At 43.8% G+C, this 19,376-nt stretch overlaps 1 protein-coding gene across 2 annotated transcripts; it reads right to left on the bottom strand.

Annotated features, from left to right (window-relative positions):
• Positions 1–13,572: 13,572 nt before the first annotated feature.
• Positions 13,573–19,089, bottom strand: LOC104609553 (phospholipase A1-Igamma1, chloroplastic-like). Of its 2 annotated transcripts, XR_016083502.1 has the most exons (3): positions 17,166–19,086; positions 16,897–17,078; positions 13,801–13,939 (listed from the first exon to the last, which is right to left on the bottom strand). XR_016083502.1 is itself a non-coding variant. In XM_010275897.3 (2 exons), the coding sequence occupies exons 1-2, from the start codon at positions 18,533–18,535 to the stop codon at positions 13,696–13,698; spliced, it is 1,614 nt and encodes a 537-aa protein (XP_010274199.1). In that variant the 5' UTR covers positions 18,536–19,089; the 3' UTR covers positions 13,573–13,695. The 2 variants fall into 2 exon arrangements, 1 of the variants encoding a protein (XP_010274199.1); XM_010275897.3 differs by lacking the exon at positions 16,897–17,078 and having other exon boundaries at positions 13,573–13,939; positions 17,166–19,089.
• Positions 19,090–19,376: the final 287 nt, after the last annotated feature.

Genomic DNA, 19,376 nt, shown 5'->3' with positions numbered 1-19,376 from the left:
TTGTTTAATCCAATCAATAAGGTCAAAGGTTAGGCATCAATTTTCACGGAAAAGTACGAATAGGCCCAATGCAGATTTCTAAATTCCACTGCATAGCTATAAACATTCAAAATGTCAAATACCCCCATTTTATACACCAATGCCTGCTTGCAAATCGACATTAATTCCGAGCCCCACTGTACTTTGGGCCTAAAAATTCTGACCCTGGGTTGTACTATCATTCTCCCTTTTTTTATGATTTTTTGATATCTTGAACTACTCTTGATGGTGCGCAATCCGGCCGGTCCTAACTGTCAACGACCTTGCCTCCGGCAGGAGCAATAGGGAGCCTAAAACGAAGAAGATGAGGAATCTCCAGGGAGGAACCCGGTGAGATTGCTCCGAAGCTCAAGTTAGTATTCTCTCAAAGGCAAGATAAAACCAGATGGCGCAAAGTTCACATACCTTGTTCTTGGGGGGTAGGGAGCCTTTTATAACCACCTCGCGCACTCACTCTTAAGCTTCTGTCAGGTCGGGTATCATTACTCTGTGCTCCTGCCAGTTCGGGTGTCATCACCTCTGCTGGACAGAACCGCCACTGCTCTCTTTGTCAGAGCTGTCTCTGCAACTGGAGATGGCGGTGGCAGGTGGCCGTTGAAGTGCGGCTGTCAAGCGTCAGATCCCAAGTCAGTCAGGTGCGCCGCCCTTGGATACGGACCTCCTCGGTGTCAAGCATGGTACGATTGTTCAGTTCGGCGTCCTGGAGGCGAAGTGATGGAGTGGTGAGCGAGGTGAAGTCTTGAGTTCGGATAAAGGAGTGTCCCGAACTGCCATGGGGTAGGCCAGTTCGGGTCGTTGCCTTGTGTGAGGCTCGGGGCCAAAGGGAGAGCTCGGGCTCCTTGCAGGGACTTCGGTCTCCTTGTAGGGAGTTCGGACTGCTGGTTCCTCCTTTTGGTGTTCGCGCCTTGGGCGCGTTGTTGTACCGAGCTGTTGACTTTGCTACGTGTTGAGTGATTACGAGGTCAGGCCAAATCTTCCTTCATCAATTGCCCCCCATTCGTCGCGCTAAGGGACTTGGCCTGGCGCGCGGAGTTTGTGAGGTGGCAGGTGGATTTGTTCCGTACTTCGAACTGGTTTGGCTGGTGACGCGAAGTGCACATTTCGTCAGGGTTTTTCCAAGTTTTCTCGAGCGCCAAAAAGACGTGAGACGTGTCGATCTTCCTACAAATGCTGACTGACGTGACAACGCGCGCCTTATTTCAAAATTCAAAAAGCATGCCGCTGGGAGATGTGACAGCGGGCGTCTCTTCAAATTTGAAAATGTGTCGCTACCGCCTTTAATGTGAGGAGACGTGCGGTCAGTTTTGAGAGACGTGTGGCCAATCATGTCTTGGTCTCAGGAGACGTGCGGTTAGCGCGACTGCGGGCCGTCAGATTGGATTTGATCTGAGCCGTTGATTCTTGGTTACTACGGGTATAAATAGTGGGGGACCCTAGTTGCTTTTGTCACTTCTGCGCTTTGCTTTTTGAGCTCGCGTCCAAGTTTCAGCTTGCATCCAAGCTTTTAGTTTGCATTCAAGGTTTTTTGCTTGTGTTCCAGTTCCCGTAGTCTGTTCAAGCCTTTTTCCGGGTGAGTACTTTCCTGGAATCCATCTTTTCTCCTCGATGTCTAGCTCGGATAGCTCAGATGGTTCTTCAAGTGGGTCAGATGCAGGTTCTACGAACCGAGTTGCATCCCTTGGTGGTCCTAGCGAACCGGAGGTAGAGTTCGAGGAAGAGTTCGAACCCGTAGGCCGAGTCGCCTCGGGTAGTTTGGCGTCCACCTCTCATCGAGGTTGGACGTTAGACAAGTTTGGTCCCTCGACCATGACGCCTGAGGGGCTCCAATCTCTTATTACCTATTACAACTTGCCTGGGGAGTACGCCTACTTCATACCTTCGGGTAGCTTTCCTTGGGAGCACGGTTCTGAAGAGATCGTGATATATTCCGGGAGCAGATAGTTGCGGGGCTGCGACTGCCTTTCCACCCCCTTCTTGTCGAGGTCATGAACTACTTCGGCGTTACTGTAGGCCAGCTTCACCCAAACTTCATTCGTAACTTGGTGGGGACAATCTCCCTATTTTGCGAACAGGGCTTTCCTTTAGACTTGGAGATATTCTCTTCTATTTTAATGCTTAAGAAGCAAGTGGGTCCCCTTCCCGGGCGTAGGCGGGCGTACTACTTGTCTCCTCGCCCGGGTTTTAAGCTCTTACATGAACTTCCCAACAAGGTCCCGGCATGGAAGCGAGACTACTTCAGGGTGCGAAGTGTACTAGGGTGGCCGTTTCAGACCGGATGGGGGATGGCCGCCCCTAACTCCGGTGTTACGCTTGATAAAGAGACGGTGAAGGGCCTCCGGCAATGGGCACGGCTTGGGCTAAAATGCCATCAGTATCTGACGGAGGCCAAGCACATTACGGCCAGCCTGAGTTCAGGTAGGTTCCTTGCTTAGAGGTTTCTTGTTTTGCTTTGTTCTTTTGTTTTTTCTAATGCCAAACTCTTTTTTGTAGGTGTGATGGACTCAGAAAGGACTCGTGGTGGGCACCTGTTTCAAGGCATGAAGAGGAGGAAGCGAGTCACCAAGCAAACTCATGCCGAGCTGCCCCAAGATGCAGAGCCTAAGGTACCAGACTACCCGTCAGAGGATCCGCCCAAGGTGGCTCCTCCAATGCAAGAAGCGACAGGGGCCCCTTATGCCGAGACTACTTACACGGGGGCTTCCGCCTACTCTGGTGCTCCCGCTTACTCTGGGTCCGCTTATGCGCGAGCTGGGCCCTCAGGCTCGGAAGCCCAAGGGGAATTCAGGAGCGTGTTGTCGTCGAATTACGCTCTTCAGAAGAGTAGGGAGGCCACCTTTCCTGAGGAGGTCGCGGTGTGGACCGATCTTCCTTTGAACCAGGTGGCCTGTCGTGCTGCCACTCATGCCATGGTGGTGAGTTAGATTTCTTATCGGGCTTCTTCGCTTTTATCCCTCTCGCTGTCGTTCTTTTAATCACTTGTTCTTTCCTTTTGGTAAGTGAACTCTTCTATCCATGCCTTGGCGGCCCAGGTGGAGAGGAGCTTGAGGCAGGCACGAGCTGCCGAAGAGGCTTTCCGTGCTGCCGAGGCGACTTCCCGAGCTGCTGAGGCGGCTGCTCTCGTTGCACTGACCAGGCAGGCAAGGTCTCAAAGAGATGCCGAGGCCATGGGAGTTGTTGTGAAGCATATGGCGGACCTGAGGCTGGATTTGCAGCATCAGGTTGAATACCTTCAAGAGGACATTAGGGAGAGGACACAGATCTTTTCCCAAGGCATTGAGGGCACTAAGAAGAAGGTCGTCGATGAATATATCGCCTCGCCGCGCTTCGATGACCTGATGGTGGATTCATACAGAAAGGGCTTTAAACTAAGTCGATGGATGATCCAGAATACATACCCCGAGCTTGATATTAGTGCGATATCCACTTCGTGCATCACTCAGGAGATGGCCGATGCTATTGATGGTGAGCCGGACTCCGAGGGCGAAGCAGGACCTTCGCGTGTTGTTGAAGTGCCTTCTGATGAAGAATAAGTACCTCTGGGCCTGCGAGCTCGATATATATATTTATTTTGAAATGTACACTTTTATTTTTAAATGACTCTTTTGGTTAAGTGTTGGTTGTTCTTTCTCCCGAATTGACCATATTTGCCGAACTGATCATATGCCCAACCTGTTTCTTGCCCGGGTTACTGCACTCACACGGCCTGTTTTGATGTTTAATAGTTAAGTCTCCGCTTCGCCTGAGCCTTTGGCTGACACTTTTCTTTGCTTGCCTATGCCGAGGTTCCTTCGTTAGCTCGGCATCCTAGCCCTTGGGCTCTGGTAGCGATTTCGTCCACTTCGTTTGGCGGTCTATAGGTAGTATTGCCTTAAGTTGGCGATGTTCCATGCTCGGGGTACTTGTTTGCCCTCTAAGGTTTCGAGCTCGTATGCCCCCCCGAGCACTCTCTTTACTCTATAGGGCCCTTCCCAATTTGGTCCAAGTTTACCCACGCCGGGTTCGGGCACCATGATCTTACGGAGAACTAGGTCTCCGACGCGGAAGCTCCGCTTCTTTACTCTGGCATTGTAGTACCGAGCTACTTTTTGCTGGTAGGCCACTGTCCGGATGTGCGTGAGGTCTCTTACCTCATCCAGTAGGTCGAGGTTGGTACGTAACTCGTCTCCGTTTTTCTGATTGTCATATGCTTCTAGTCGCAGTGTAGGTATTTCGATTTCCGCCGGGATTACCGCTTCAGTGTCGTAGGTGAGGTTAAAGGGGGTCTCTCCTGTGGCGGTTTTTTCCATAGTTCGGTGAGCCCATAGAACACTTGGTAGCTCATCCGCCCACAACCCTTTAGCTCAGTCTAGTCGTGCTTTCAGTCCGCGGATGATGGCTTTGTTCATTACTTCTGTCTGACCGTTTGCTTGTGGGTGTGCGACCGATGTGAAGTTCTGACGAATTCCCATATCTTGGCACCATTCTTGGAACTTGATATCCTCAAATTGCTTGCCGTTATCGGAGATCAATACCCGAGGTAGACCGAAGCGACATACTATGTTCTTCCAAAAGAAGTTCTGTATGTTTCGGGTTGTAACTGTTGCCAGAGGTTCAACTTCTATCCATTTTGTGAAGTAATCTACTGCCACCACTAGGAACTTTCTCCCACCTGTTGCTGGCAGGAATGGCCCCAAGAGGTCGATGCCCCATTGCGCAAAGGGCCATGGACTGGTGAAGTACTTGAGGTCGGCGGCAGGCTGATGGTGGATGTTGGCATGCTTCTAACGCTTATCGCATTTTCTGACGAGCTCGACAGCCTCTACCTTCATCGTTGGCTAGTAGTATCCTTGTCGAAGTGCCTTTTGGGCGAGGGCTCTGCCCCCCAGGTGTCCGCCGCACAGGCCTTCATGAGTGTCGCGGAGTACAAGCTCGGCTTCGACAGGTTGCAAGCAACACAGGTAGGGGAGCATGTAGGACCGTCGGTACAGCCGTTCGTCTATTATGACGTATTTGGCTGCCTGGCGCTGCACCCTCCTAGCTGCATTGCGGTCTGTAGGGAGGGTTCTATCTAGCAAGAAGCTCACGAGTGGGTCAATCCAGCTCGGCTCTGCTTCAAGGACGGGAGCGACCTCCTCTACCCCACCGAGAATGCTAGGCCGAGGTAAGTCCTCTACGTACACGATTCTCATGGTGTTGTGACTCGTGCTGGCTAACCGGGACAGGGCGTCAGCCTCAGTGTTCTCGGACCTCAGTATTTTCCTGATGAAGTGTGACTGGAAGTTGAGCAGAGCCTCCTTTACTTTTGCTAAGTAGGCGATCATAGTTAGCTCGCGTGCTTCGTATTCGCCCGTAACTTGGTTGACTACAAGTTGAGAATCGCTGCAGATAACTATGTGCTTTGCCCTTACTCTTTGCGCTAGGTTCAGTCCGGCTATCAGTGCCTCATACTCTGCCATGTTGTTGGATGCCACGAACTCAAAGCGTAGTGTGTATTCCAGTTTCGTGCCACCTGGGCCGCGTAGTACTATTCCAGCCCCACAACCCTGTTGGTTCGAGGAGCCATCTACGTGAAGGATCCAGGACTCCTCATCCCAGTTCGCGTTTGTCCTAACCAGGAGAGATGACACACTGGTTGCTACTTCACGGGGTTCAGACTCTGTTGGCTTGGGAGCTCCGTGCTCACCCGAACTGGGGATCTCGGGCTCGACCGGCCTAGGGACTTCGGGGCTGAACGTGCATTCGGCGATAAAATTTGCTAAGGTTTGGGCCTTAATAGCAATTCGTGGCTTGTACTGGAGGTCGTACTCGCTGAGTTCGATGGCCCATTTCGTTAGCCGACCGGAAACCTCGGGCTTGAGTAAGATTTGCCTTAGAGGTTTGTCAGTCAAGACGATGACAGTGTGAGCCTGAAAGTACGGGCGGAGTTTTCGAGCTGCTACTACCAATGCGTATGCTAGCTTTTCTATCTACGGGTACCTTGCCTCGGCTCCCTGCAAAATTTTACTAACATAATAGATGGGTCATTGGACCCGATTTACCTCTTTTACTAGTACCGAACTGACCACCTCGTCGCTTGCTGAGAGGTACAGTTCCAAGACTTCGCCCTCCTCGGGCCGGGCTAAGGTCGGTACACTAGCGAGGTAATTTTTTAGTTCGTCGAATGCGAGCTGGCAGTCTTGGGTCCACTCAAACCCTTTGCCTTTGATTGCTTCAAAGAAAGGCAGGCAGCGGTCTGCCAATTTGGACACGAAGCGGCTTAGAGCGGCTATGCGACCGTTTAGCCTCTGAACCTCTTTTACCTTTCTGGGTGGTCTCATATCTAGGATGGCCTTTATTTTGTCCGGGTTGGCTTCAATACCGCGCCGGTTGACAATATACCCTAGGAACTTACCCGAGGTGACACCGAAGACGCACTTGTTTGGGTTCAGTTTCATGCTAAATTGACGCAGAATTTGGAAGACAGAATCTAAGTCTTGTATTAATTCCTGTGAAAACTGCGTATTGGGCGCAATGTGTGAAGCCCACGCCGAGAATGCCTATATAAGTTTAAGCCGAACTCACCATTCCCAGTGCCCCAAATAAACACACCACTACCTCATGTGAATGCCCCTCTCCCCATGGTAGAACCATCAGTGGTTCCTGCTGGGATTGAAGCACGATAGTTCATTGAGACAAAGCATGAATTTTCAAATGTGAGCATGGGAGAAACTTGATGTATTCATACCGCCACAGAGTAGACTGCAGCAAAACGACCTCAACTCATCCTCAACAGCAGTCAGCCCGGACGAAGCCTCATCGGCCCCGTTTCGCGAGGTCGCCTCTACAAGTCGAACCCTTCATGCTCCCGCGGGAGTCGATAGCCAACGGACTGCACGAACGCCCTTGCAGGTCAAGCCTTCCAAGGCTCCCATGCAAGCTGGCGACCTATGGTCAAGCTCCCAGTGGCTTCTTGTAGGAGTGGACAACTGGTGTCACTACGAGGCTGATGCAGTGCAGCCGTGGTCCCAAACTGCTAACTCACACTAACAACAACATATGTATTACAACCCTCACAAGGGGGCAAAACATGTACGCCATGGTCTCGCAAGCACTCACCCGAGAAGCTAATCCCATGGGATGACATAGAAGTAGCCATATGAGAAGCTACTACGGAATGACCAACCGCTTAGGCGAATAGGTCAGGCCAGACATTGGCTAAATAATATTATGGAGAGTGGACTATGAATCGCTCCCAAAGCCCAAGGGCCACGACACTGAGCAAATAGTGACATCGGCGCTAAACATGAATAAGACCTAGTCACTTTCTAAGCACATGAGCAGCAGGGACAACTCTACGCCTTACAAGTGCACAAGCATGCCAGGCACGTACCCTACAATGCTTGTTCACCTCGTCTTACATTAATTTGGGTTATCCTTTTACTATGCTTTGAAAAAGTTTTATTGATTCACTACACTGTACACGAAGTGGAAAAATTGTATTTCATTTCTTGCAAGGTTGATTTGTATATTCAAAGAGAGAGAGAGAGAGAGAAAGAGAGGAGGAAACGAAGGGAAGACCAGATCGCTCTCAGCACCGTGGCAGATATGTAGAGTTATCAATCTCTTCACATCCAACCTCCACTTCGGTTTAAGGCTCCACATTGATCTCGTTGGCCACTCTTTTGAGAACCGGCTCGAGGTATATTGTGTCGAAGTCTACCTAAGGGGAGCGATCTGAAAAAATGGTCACGAAGTCGGAACTCCCTCTTGAGAGCGGCATGATGTATTTCGCTCTTGAGGTACTTGGCTGGATAACACAACACATTAATGGTTGCATCCCTAGTAAGGTTGATTCCCTCGGGTATCTACTCCACCTCTCCTCGTGTGGATAAGTTCGCTCCAGTGTCCCGTTAACCAAGATGGTGAGGGCCTACGTAAGGCTGCATTCAACACTTAGACTATTCTGACCTAAGGAGCAAATTGGATTGACGTCTACAACTTCGAGCTCATCAAATCAGTCATTCCAGGCAAAAGGAACAATCTACTCCCTTCGTCGAGCTTTCCTCAGCTTGGGAGCGGGGGGCAATTGATAAGGGCGAATTTGGCCCTCTAATGACATCATGGCACATGGCATCCCGAAACAACTGGATGACACCCAGGTGCCACCTAGGCGGTGACTTACCAAAGTAATGGAGTTCTAGATCACATTCTGACTTCGACCCCAACCTGGCAACCTCCCTCGAGGGCTTGCTAACCTGATTGAGGTCCAGGTGGCAACCTGCGAGACGTGCTCGTTGACTAATTCTGCATACATGCCCCATCACCCCTGGGTCTCTCGGAAGTTGACCCCTGTACCGAGTGTTCCGGAGGACACCAAGCAAGGCACGAAGACTAGTCTACGTGTACGGTGACCTCTGTGGATTTTGGAACGGTTGGGCAGGACCTCCCAGAAATCTCGGGTGCAATGCGTGAAGCCCACACCAAGAATGCCTATATAAAGGCCTTACCTCCAACCTCAGAAAAATGATGTGCAACGTACCTCTCTAGCTCTCTCATTGAATCTCTGATTCACTGACTTAAGCATCGGAGTGTCTACCCCGGGTAAAGAAACCCGGGACACTCTAACATTGCCTTCTTGCAGGGCTCTTTGGAAGGATATGCAGCTCACTGGCCTAGTCAGCTCGGCATCCGAGTCATTTCCCAGCGAGGAAATTCTCCAACTCGACATCTGAATCGCTCTTAGCAAGGAAGCCACCAACTCAACATCTGAGCTACCACCCAACTAGGAGCTCCAAATCGTGCATCATCAATATTAAATAAAGAATAAGTTTTTAAAATTATTATTAATAAATAATAATTTTTTAAAGTTATTTTCTAGAATTATTAATTGGTACAAATGAAATTATTTATTTATAATATTATTTATTTATGGAAATAATATAATTATTTAAATTTTAAAATATTAATTACTTGTTGAATTTAATAATCCATAAAATTATAGTGCTATTAATACATAATTTTGTTATTTTAACTATTTAAAATCTAATTATATTAAATATTTCGTTATTTAACTAAATACTTAAAATCTTAATCTATTTATTATAATTGAAAGTTATTTAGTAACTATTTAAAATATTTAATTTTAATTTTTTTATTTAAGATATTTAATATTGAAATATTTAAATAATATTTCATTTTTAATGTTAGATTTTTATTATTTGAATAACATTTAGATTGAATAATCCAAAAAAACATAATTTATATTGTTTGTACATAATTTCATGATGAACTTTGTAAAAATATATAATTATTAATAATATAAAAATTATTAAGTCGATTATAATTATTTTTATCTTTTTAATAAATATCTTAAAGTTATTATATAATTTTGTTAGAATTTTTTAATTCAAACTTTCTTTAGATAGATGTAGATAAAAAGTGGGGGAGAAGATAAATAAAAATTAGAGATAATTTTGAGGAGAAACTCTACTAAACAAGAGATAACTTAGGAGAAAGTTGGAGATAGTGGGGGAGGTTGTTTAGGAGAATTTCTAGGATATTAGATTATTTAGGTTATTGGAACGTGTGGGAGAGAGATAGAGAGATTTTAGAAAGATTTTTTGGGGGAGAAAGTAGAGTTTCAAATTAGTAGTTTTGAAAATGACATGGATTAAAAAAATAAAAAATAAATAAAAAAGGAGAAATTTGCTAGACTTCCTTGTTTTGATATGTATATATACATTGTTGAAATATGCCAGTATGTCACGGTCTGGCACAGGGTAAGCCTTACCTATGCTTGGTGGATTGTGTTGAGTGGCATTATCATAAACACTACTAGTACGATTTTTCAGAAAAGTGATGTATCCTTCTAGCAAACCTCCAAAAGCTTAACATTTTCTTTAAGGAGGAGTGGTCAACCTTCTTGGGTGTCTACCCTTAGCACTCCCAAGACCAACACCCCTTGTGGGGTGGCCTTGGTTAATAGCTAGTATGGCTACCAGGGTTCCTCATGGACACACAATTGCTCATGGGGACAATGTATGGACCAGCACTGCACAACACACATGCAGGGGAAGCTTTGCACATGAGCTTAGCCTAAGAAAGCCCCTACACCTCGCCAATCCCGTGTCTAAGCTAATCGAACTACCCCGTTACCCCAAAGCTATTTGTGGGAACCCCATCTGAACTCCTGATTGGAGCTCAATTAATAAAGCTCCTTTTTCCTTCTTTTTTGATCATACAAGACCATCGATTTATAAAAGGCCTTAGATCTAGGACCCAACTCGAACCTGAACCAAGTTGGTCCGGTCCAAGCCAAAATGGAAAACCAAGGCTTGATTGATGATTTATGGCTGTTGACAGCTAGCCACTTATATCCACTTAGTCCTTAAAGCTCTATAAGATTCAAAGGAGAAAGAAGATTATAGAGGGGGGGGGGGGGTAGTAGCGGAGCTAGGAATTTTCTTTTGGGTGGCCAAGTTAAATAAAAAAAATGAGATAGGGAGTAGAAGAATTATGCCGGCCTAAGATCTTTTTAAGAAAAACAAACATTTTTTTTTAATTTTGAGAGTTGGAGGGGCATTAAAAAGTGATCCTGAAGGACAAATAATGGTTTTAACTTTGGTGGGGTGGGCTGGGGTGATGGGGGTGGGGGATAAAGACCCCCCACCAATATATCCATGCCTGAATGGAGGGATCTGAATTCTCTCCTCACTAACATCACCTTCCTTCACCACCTTTCTCTCTCCTCACTAACATCACCTTCCTTCACCACCTTTCTCTCTCCTCACTAACATCACCTTCCTTCACCACCTTTCTCTCTCCTCTAAGAACCACCATCTTCCTCAGACCTTCGGAGGTTAACAAGGGCTCTAGAGTCGTTCTTGCCTACAGAGAGAACCTTTAATTATATTGCAAGGTGCCAACCAGCAGGTTGATAAAGTCTCTTGCTGGTTGTAGTAGAGACTTGGGATCAAATCCCACCTGTACCTAGGTTGTGGGGTTTATGGGTTTGGGGGATAGGGGATAGTCTACCCCCCTCCCCTCATTGTGTAGCCCCTTGGAGCAAAAAAAAAAAAAAGAACCTTTAATTGCAAGGTAAAACCGTGATCTAGAAAAGTATGCCATTCATCAGTCTCTTAATTACATATTCTTCTATTAATGCTTTTTGACTTCCATTGCCATTTAGGGATGGCAATTTCCCCGATCCCTATGGGGATCCGCCCCAAATGGGAAGGGGATGGAGATGATTTTCCCTCTGTGGGGACAGGGATGGAGAAATTTTCATTCCCGTTAGCGGGGACAGGGCGGGAACGAGGAGAGCACTCCCCGCCCTGCGGGGATCTCGATCCTCGCCCTATGGGATCCCCACTAATATATATGTATGCATATGTTATATATGTATATATGTACACATACATCTATATATTAGTATTTTTAAAATATGGTTGACTATGTATGAATCTTTTCTAATAGGATTGTAAATTTTAATTATCTTATTTTTATTTTTTAAAATAAAATAGAAAACAAAAACAAAATGCTTAACATTATAAAAAATCACAGGGAATGGGGATCCCTATGGGGACAGGGATGGGGATAACCTTATCCCCGTTAGCGGGAACGGGGATGGAGATAACCTTATCCCCGTTAGCAGGGACGGGGATGGGGAGAGACTCGCCCCATTGCCATTCCTTTTGCCTTCTAGAGAAGATTTTCAATATGGGCCTTTCTAATTCTTATTTTTCCTTTTTTTTTTTTTTGACTTCATGAAACTACACAACACGGGGTAGCCTGTGTAGAATTTGATACTTACCCTTATTTTTTTTCCTTATTCTCCCCTACCCATAACCCCCCAACCTTCAGCCACATAGGCACCATCAGCCTCTATAATTCACTTGACTTAACATATTAGGAATGAAGATGAAAGGGATTGGTTCATTTCTTGAAAGGAGATTTTGGGACATTAGGATCCTTTGTAAAAATATATAAATAATGGCTGCAGAGTTGGGATTAAAATGTAAAAATAATGTTGCTTGTTCTTCCATAACTCATAGAAAGTAGACTTTCACAAGTTTATAAACAGGGAATTTGAAGAACATCATAACGTTTTCACTGCAACATCAACAAATAAACTCGAATGAGATGAATTCAACAGTGAAAGAAAAGGGTATAAACATTTTTCATTTTATGGCAGTGGTACATGATTGTCCTTGGAGCACACACAGGGAAAATCACTTGTAAATGTGATTTTTATGTGGAACAAGGAATTAAACCTATTGTAATTGACGATTTTTTGTGAAATTTCAATCAAGCAACTTTGCCGGTTGTCTATTTAAAAATTACAGAAAGAAAGAAAGAAAGAAAAGAAAAAATAACAAGAAAAAGGAAAAGGAAAGTTGTTTTCAAGTGTGGGTATTATGAGTCCATTTGGGAGGACTTTTGTGATGATTGATCTGCGTTGACGAGCCACTTTTAAGAAGCTCCTTATGATGATTGCTTCACTGGAAAGTTGATTTTTCGACTTGTGTTTCAACTTTCTCTATCTTTATCAAACAGGCTGATGCAATTAGGGTTATCAATGGACTGGTTTTGGGTTGGACCCCATCCAAATCAAAATCAATTTGAACGGATTGAACGGACCAATAAAACATATTGAATTTGGACGTACTAGACAGACTAATATGACATATTGGATTGGAACTGATCCGTCCATAATAACTTTATATTGGATTGAGCCAATATCTGGTCCATTGATAGAAGATAAGAACATAGGTGTCAATGGACCAGGTTTGAGTTGAAACTAACCTAAATTAACAGGAATTTGAACAGATTGGACAGTCTCTGGACCGGTCCAAAATAGTCCAAAATATTCATTGGATTGCATGGGACCATGTCCATTTGTAATGGACTCACATTAGACTGAATCAGATTGGACCAAATCCAGTCTAAATGACACCCCTACATGCAACACCAGAAGACACCTCATGGAAGCCCTCCTGAATGGGTTTCCCATGTTGGTTTTTTGGATTTCTAAAGTCCCCACCCTAATGCTACTGGTCAAAAATCACGGCCAAAGCTTGGGTTTTTCATTGAATCTTCTTTTAGCAGCTTCTCCAAAGTAACTCAACCAAAGCTTCAGCCCTCCCAAACATGGATATAATTTGCATGGTGTTTGAAAGCGTGGGCGCTTTTTGGGACCAATTTTCAAGAAAAATGCCTATGCTTCCAAGACCTGTTTTTCACAAAAAAAAAAAAAAAAGATGCTTCTGCCACGTAGGCAATGAACACTATGCTGTTTGGTAAGGTGATTTTCATCACCGTTTTTCATGTATGTGCTGACAGATAAGCACCACATAGGATATACATTAGTCAACCGTTGGGGAAAATGGTTCATCAATGCATCGGTGGGGTCCCGATTTTTGAGGCATGTCTGACTTTTTAATAATCGGTTGAACCAAACAATGAGATACATGAGAATTTGTTGAAATGCCTATGTGAATCTGACATGACACCGTTATTTTTTTAAATGGCCACGGTTCCAAACATCCCCTTGGTTTGAAAGCCAAATATTTGAAATATTTCAAAACCAATCACTATTTTTTTATAGGAAAATGGGCTTTGGCACGCCATATAAATACATTGCTAAATATTTCATTCTAATTCCACCCATTAATTCACATGAGAAGAGAGAGAGAGAGACTATTCATCCTTGGCTAGACCTAATTGCCGAAGGTGATGATGAATATCAGATGGATGGTCCTCATGCTTTGGCCTTTCTGGCTGCACCCACCGTCCTTCCTGATTCCTCACCATTCCTTTGTTCTCATCTTGCCTCCAGTAAGGTGGAACCAGGTAGTGATCCTTCAAGAAGTCAGAGGCTTTGTTCACTAACGCAGGGTCCCTTCCACTTGAAAGCACAAATCTTTGGCCCTTCCCATGGTACCTGTACGTACGTGTTTCAAAGTTAATTAAGGCCATATATACATGTATGATTGATTGATTGATGAGCTCAAGCAATAAAATGAAAGAAGAAGCTGATCCACTAAATATAATAACTACATCTCTCAAAAGCTGTCTCACTTGGGAATTTTAATTTCAGTAGACAGTAGGTTTGAATTTGTCAATTCTGAGAATTTTTTAGTCCCATTATTTGGCTACCTCTCTAGAGATGTCAATGGATCGGTCTATCCAATAATAGAATTGAACCGGCCAAACCGATTATGTTGGTTCTGGTTCTTTGTTTGTATCCCCGATTAATAAGTGGATCAAGACCAGTTCCTGCTGTTTCAAACGATTTATATATAAGCAATGTAAATGTTTCTTGTAATTTCTGTTATTTTTATGTCTAAGGGGTTAAATTTCATAAAATATAAGATAATTTTGATTAAAGACATTTGTTTATTGAGGTTATATATTATTAAAAATGGAGTCGTAAGTTGTTAATATCAGACCCAATTATAGATATTAAGTATAACTGGGCCTAATCCGATTAAACCCAATTATTTCAATGAACAATTGGTTTGGTTCTAGGTCTATCTTATAAAACTGGTTATTAATCAACTTGACACTAGTAAACCCTTATCTCAAACCAGATCCAGCAGATTGACAGCTCTTAAGTGGTTCAGAAGTCATCTATACTATTATAATGCAAATACTTGCCTTGATTTTGGTGCAGGTTATAAAAGTTAAATTTAATAAGATATTGTTAGCTTAAATTTTTGCTGTGCTTGCGCACACACATGCATAGCATATACTCTCACACTAGTAAAAACTGAAAAGAAGTAAGTATTTTAAGCTTAGCGAATTCCTCCAAATTAAGCGCCAGTCATTTCTTTTCTATGTAAGTGAAATGAAAATAAAAATTCATATATATTCCACTCTTATATGGCAAATGCAAGAGTTGTGAAGGCAAATGTTTCATAAGGAAAAATCTATGATGCAGAAAGTCATGGTATCAAAAGAGTTTTGACCAATCAAAACCCATTTATGAATTTTGATAAATAACACTTGATTGGCTATCACGTTTATGATACCAATTGATTGATAAAAAAGATTTCAGATAACATATCTTTTCGATATCATAGTCGGACCCATTTCATAATCATGCCATCTACTAGACAACTCATGAATCTTCATCACAATCACATGAATATTGAATCACATGTTTTTAGGAGATGAGATTTCGTCAAAGCAAAAACGATGCAAATAACATGATGGCATATCATCTAGAAATACATTGAAAATATATCCCCATAAATTCAACATAATATGCAGCTAAATGTTGTGTTCATAGAATGTTTGCATGATTTTTGTGCTTTCCCATTGGAGGCTCTATTTTTGGTATTCTTCAATGTGTAACATGCAAATTGACAATGAAAAAGGAAAAGAAGAATGAAATGTTTTTTGTTATATTATTGTAGAAAATAAATATTATAAAATAATTATCAAAAAAGTAACCATTATAAAAAATCATTTTTATTTTCACATGTCAAGGTTGAAAGTCATCACCAACCATTTCGAGTGCATTGAAAAGGATTGTTTAATAATTTCAATTTGAGAAAAAGTTGCTTTTGCAAAATAAATAACTTCTTTGTGTGATGATGAAAATATATTCAATTTTAAGAAACTACTGTACCAAAAAATTTAAGAAAATAATGTTTTTTCAAATTAATTATGGGGCCCAATTTTCTTAAAATCATAATAAATAAAATAATTACATCCCTAAAGATCCCATTAAATTGATAATTTTAAAATCAAATAGAAAATTATATATATATATATATATATATAATATATATAGGCTGCAATCGGCATTACTTATTTTAAGGAATTATCCCTTTTTTGCAATTAAAAACTCAGTGTTTTATAGGGGTATTTTAACCACAAAAAGGAGATAAGTCCTTAAAATAAATAATGTCAAATGCAGCCTTAGTGTAAGATCGAGCACATGTTATACATGTATCAAAGCAAGTATTAACCATAAATGATATATGGTATTTGGATTTAACTTGTATAACGTACACGTAACCAATATAAGTATCTAATTTTTTATTTTTATAAAACTTTCCTAATTTACCAATTAAGCAACAAGCCAGCAATCAAATTTGATTTGGATTTAACACCATTAATAAATTAAACTGAAAATATAATAAAATAAACAAACAATCAAAAACTAGAATATCAATATACCTGATATTCAAGTTGAGTATCAGTCTGTCAATTAAAACTCATAATTCCAAAGTTTTAAATTTTATAAAATGATTTTATATCAGTCGCTCTATTGAATGCATCGATAGGGATTCGATACACCCGATACTTAATCTTGCAAGCATCATAGGTTTTCCCTATTTTAATACTTGCACTAACCAACTGGCATCATACAAAAGTGGTAAGTGGTAACCAACCAATTGGGTTAAAATTCACCGAGGATTGATCTGTCGAAGTCTTTCCGGAATGTGATGAATAGATAATTAGATTTATGGATCTGATCGAATCAAATTATGGTGGATCAATGTTTGACCCAATTATCAACAGATCGGATGTTGATATTCTAATCAGATGCCATTTGCATTTCTGTTTTTTAATGAGCCATGAGTAAAAAACTTTAATAATTAAAAAATAAAAAATAACAACAATAGCTGGTCTGGTCTGTGTCTGTCTAGTGACTTCTATGCCTAACACCCACGAGTTCACATCTCCGCCTCACAACGCCCCACGGGGATGTGCTGTGTGTCATTATGGGGCGGAAAGTTGTGGGGCGGAGATGTGGTCTCAACACCCACCACGCGACTGTCTTGTATGGGTTGACCGTTTTCCTTCTGTTCCTCCATCCAACGGTCAGGAGCAACTTGTTCCATCTTAAGTTGATATTCCCAGTCCCAGCCGTTGGATGTTACACACCTTGCAGTTCTGGGTCCCACGATTACGCAGAGGAACCATGGGCCCTTGACGATGATGTTCTGATGTCAAGTCAGCAGCATCTTGATTATTGCATTTTACTGTTTCAGGCTCTTAGCTGTTATTGTTGCCTTTGCCTCTTTGTGTATTGGGTTCCTTCTCTCCATTTTAGCATTTCCTAATTCCTATCAGGAATCAGGATTCATGAGTTGGAGAATAAATGGAAAATGCCTGAAATAACCTCGAAGAAAAGGAGAAAAGATAAGACTAACCCGTCGAGCAAATGCAGCAGAGCCTCCAGGTTGTGGAAGCAGGAGGGATCGCCAGTGCCGTTGAGGAAGGGAGAGTGCTTGTGGTCCAGCGTGAGCTCTACTCCGACGTGCGAGTAACACCACGGCAACCACTGCGCCAACCGGTGCACCAACTCCGGCACATGCTCGTTGAACAGTATTCCCGGAACCTTGGGCACCGTGTCGTGAACGTTCACCACCCTCAGCACCTTCACCCCCAACCTCTCCACCCGCTCCTTGAATCTCACGTTCCCGACCCTCGGTCCCGAGAACGAGAAAACCGTTACCGGAACTGCCCGGCCGTCCCCCGTCACGTTCACGCCCGTCTCTGCTATGTCATAAGCGCTCAGCATCGCCAGCGCGCTACCCAGGCTGTGGCCGGTCATGGTTATGCTCAGCTCCTCGTCTGGGTACTGCTGCGTCAGCCTCTTGACTTCGCTTAGGATCTGCTCCCGGGCCGAGTACTTGCAGAACCGACACGTTTCGTCCTTGTCCGTGTAGACGTCCAGGAACCCCGACTCGACCTTGACGGACGGATCGGGGCACGGGATCTTGTCGGAGGAAACCGGCCGGAGGAAGTCCATCAGGTCGGCGATCCACTCGAGCCGTGTCACGGTGCCCCTCCAGGCGATGGTTATGTCACGGCGGCCGAGGCTCGCCGAGGTCTCGTCGTTAGAAACAGCGACGTAGCCGATCCAGTTGGCGTTCCGACTCCAGACCTTGGGCCACCGAGACTTCTTGAAGAAGTTGGGGAGGTTGATGTTGGTGGTGGCGTAGAGGTAGCGAGAAACGTCGTAGCCGAAGTTGGCCATCCCCAGACAGTCGAAGAATTTGCGACGCATGAATCGGCAGCTGCCACAGTACCTGGAGGAAGGGTCATAGTCGAAGGCGTCGTAGCAAGCTTGTGCCATCTCCCCGTAGCGAATGAGCTCGGAGCGCAAGAGGGGATCGATTGGGTCGAGCATACCAGTCCAGTCGCCTTGGCCATGGATCTCACGCCAGAAGTCTGCTATGCGTCTCTTGGGTCGCGTCGCTGTTGTAACCTCCTCTTCCTCCACTTGTTCTTCTTCTTGCAACCTCTCTCTTTGAAGCTCGGTGATGATCGACGACATGGAGTAGTCATCGTTTGTCGTCCTAGACAAGACCCCAGCAATCACCGCCGCCGGCCTCCTGGTAGCGAAAAGCTCTCTGGAGGAATCAAAGCCTAAAAATGGCGAGTTCTGGGCGGAAACCGCTGCCAGCAGATTGGGCTTTCTGGACTGCAACGCGTCGAGCGAGCTGTACCTGTAGTGTCGTCCCTCCTTAAAGGTGAAAAGCAGGTCAGAAGGAGGGATGGGAATGGCCATGGTCATGGAGGGTGGAAGAGTACTATTCTACTGGGTAGAGCTGAAGATGAAGATGGTGATAATGATCATCAATGAATGTTAATTAAGTCTAGAGTCTCTAGACTGGTTGGTGAAATCGATTGATGATGCGTTTATATATATAGGAGGGAAGATATGATATAATTTGAGAAGGAGAAGTACATGATGGGGTGGGTCGTCTCTAGAATTTACGAGTGACGAGGCCAGTCTAGACCAAAGTTGACTGGATGATATGGATGGATGGGATTGGTTTTGGTGCGGACGACGTGCCGTCTACCTTGACGAGAATGATTGATGAAGTCAGATGAATACTTGACAGAAGCTGTCCGTCCTTTGTATTTAACAACAGAACAGAGTCTATAGACCTTGTTGAAGTGAAGTGGTTGAAGGACGAAAAAACGTGGTAAAAGACATCAGAGACCGGACCGGATCTGCTCCTCACACGCACATCCTACCATGTATTAGGAATATCTCTCGTAAAATTATAATAATACAAAAAAATTTGTAGAGTAGGATAAAAAGGAAGGTACTAATATAATACAACTGATTCCATACTGTTTACCTCTAATTTTGCTATTCGGTGTGAGCAGGAATATAATACTGTACCGTAACTTAATCGTTCCAAAAGAAAACAGTAAATTTTTGGTCTCAATAGTCTCTCAATTGAGAGGCTCATAAGAGACGAATGTATAGAGGAATGATGTTGAAGTGCTTGTATAACTGATTGGGAGTCAGAACAGATCAAAAGATGTGATTTTCCAAGAGTTTGCGCGATTAAAGTTCCTTTATAGATAGCAAAAAGTTGTGCAATTTGTAGAGTATGAAAATT

Source organism: Nelumbo nucifera, chromosome 3, assembly GCF_055504915.1.
Source record: "Nelumbo nucifera cultivar China Antique chromosome 3, China Antique-T2T, whole genome shotgun sequence".
Taxonomy (NCBI): Eukaryota; Viridiplantae; Streptophyta; class Magnoliopsida; order Proteales; family Nelumbonaceae; genus Nelumbo; species Nelumbo nucifera.
The sequence above is the reverse complement of the archived record's forward strand: the minus strand, read 5'-3'. Positions and strand labels throughout refer to the sequence as shown.

Coding starts and splice junctions, on each gene's coding strand:
- LOC104609553 (XM_010275897.3), bottom strand. CDS start 18,535: ATGACCATGGCCATTCCCATCCCTCCTTCTGACCTGCTTTTCACCTTT. Junction 13,940..17,165: donor CTGCTGCATTTGCTCGACGG/GTTAGTCTTATC, acceptor ACGTACGTACAG/GTACCATGGGAAGGGCCAAA.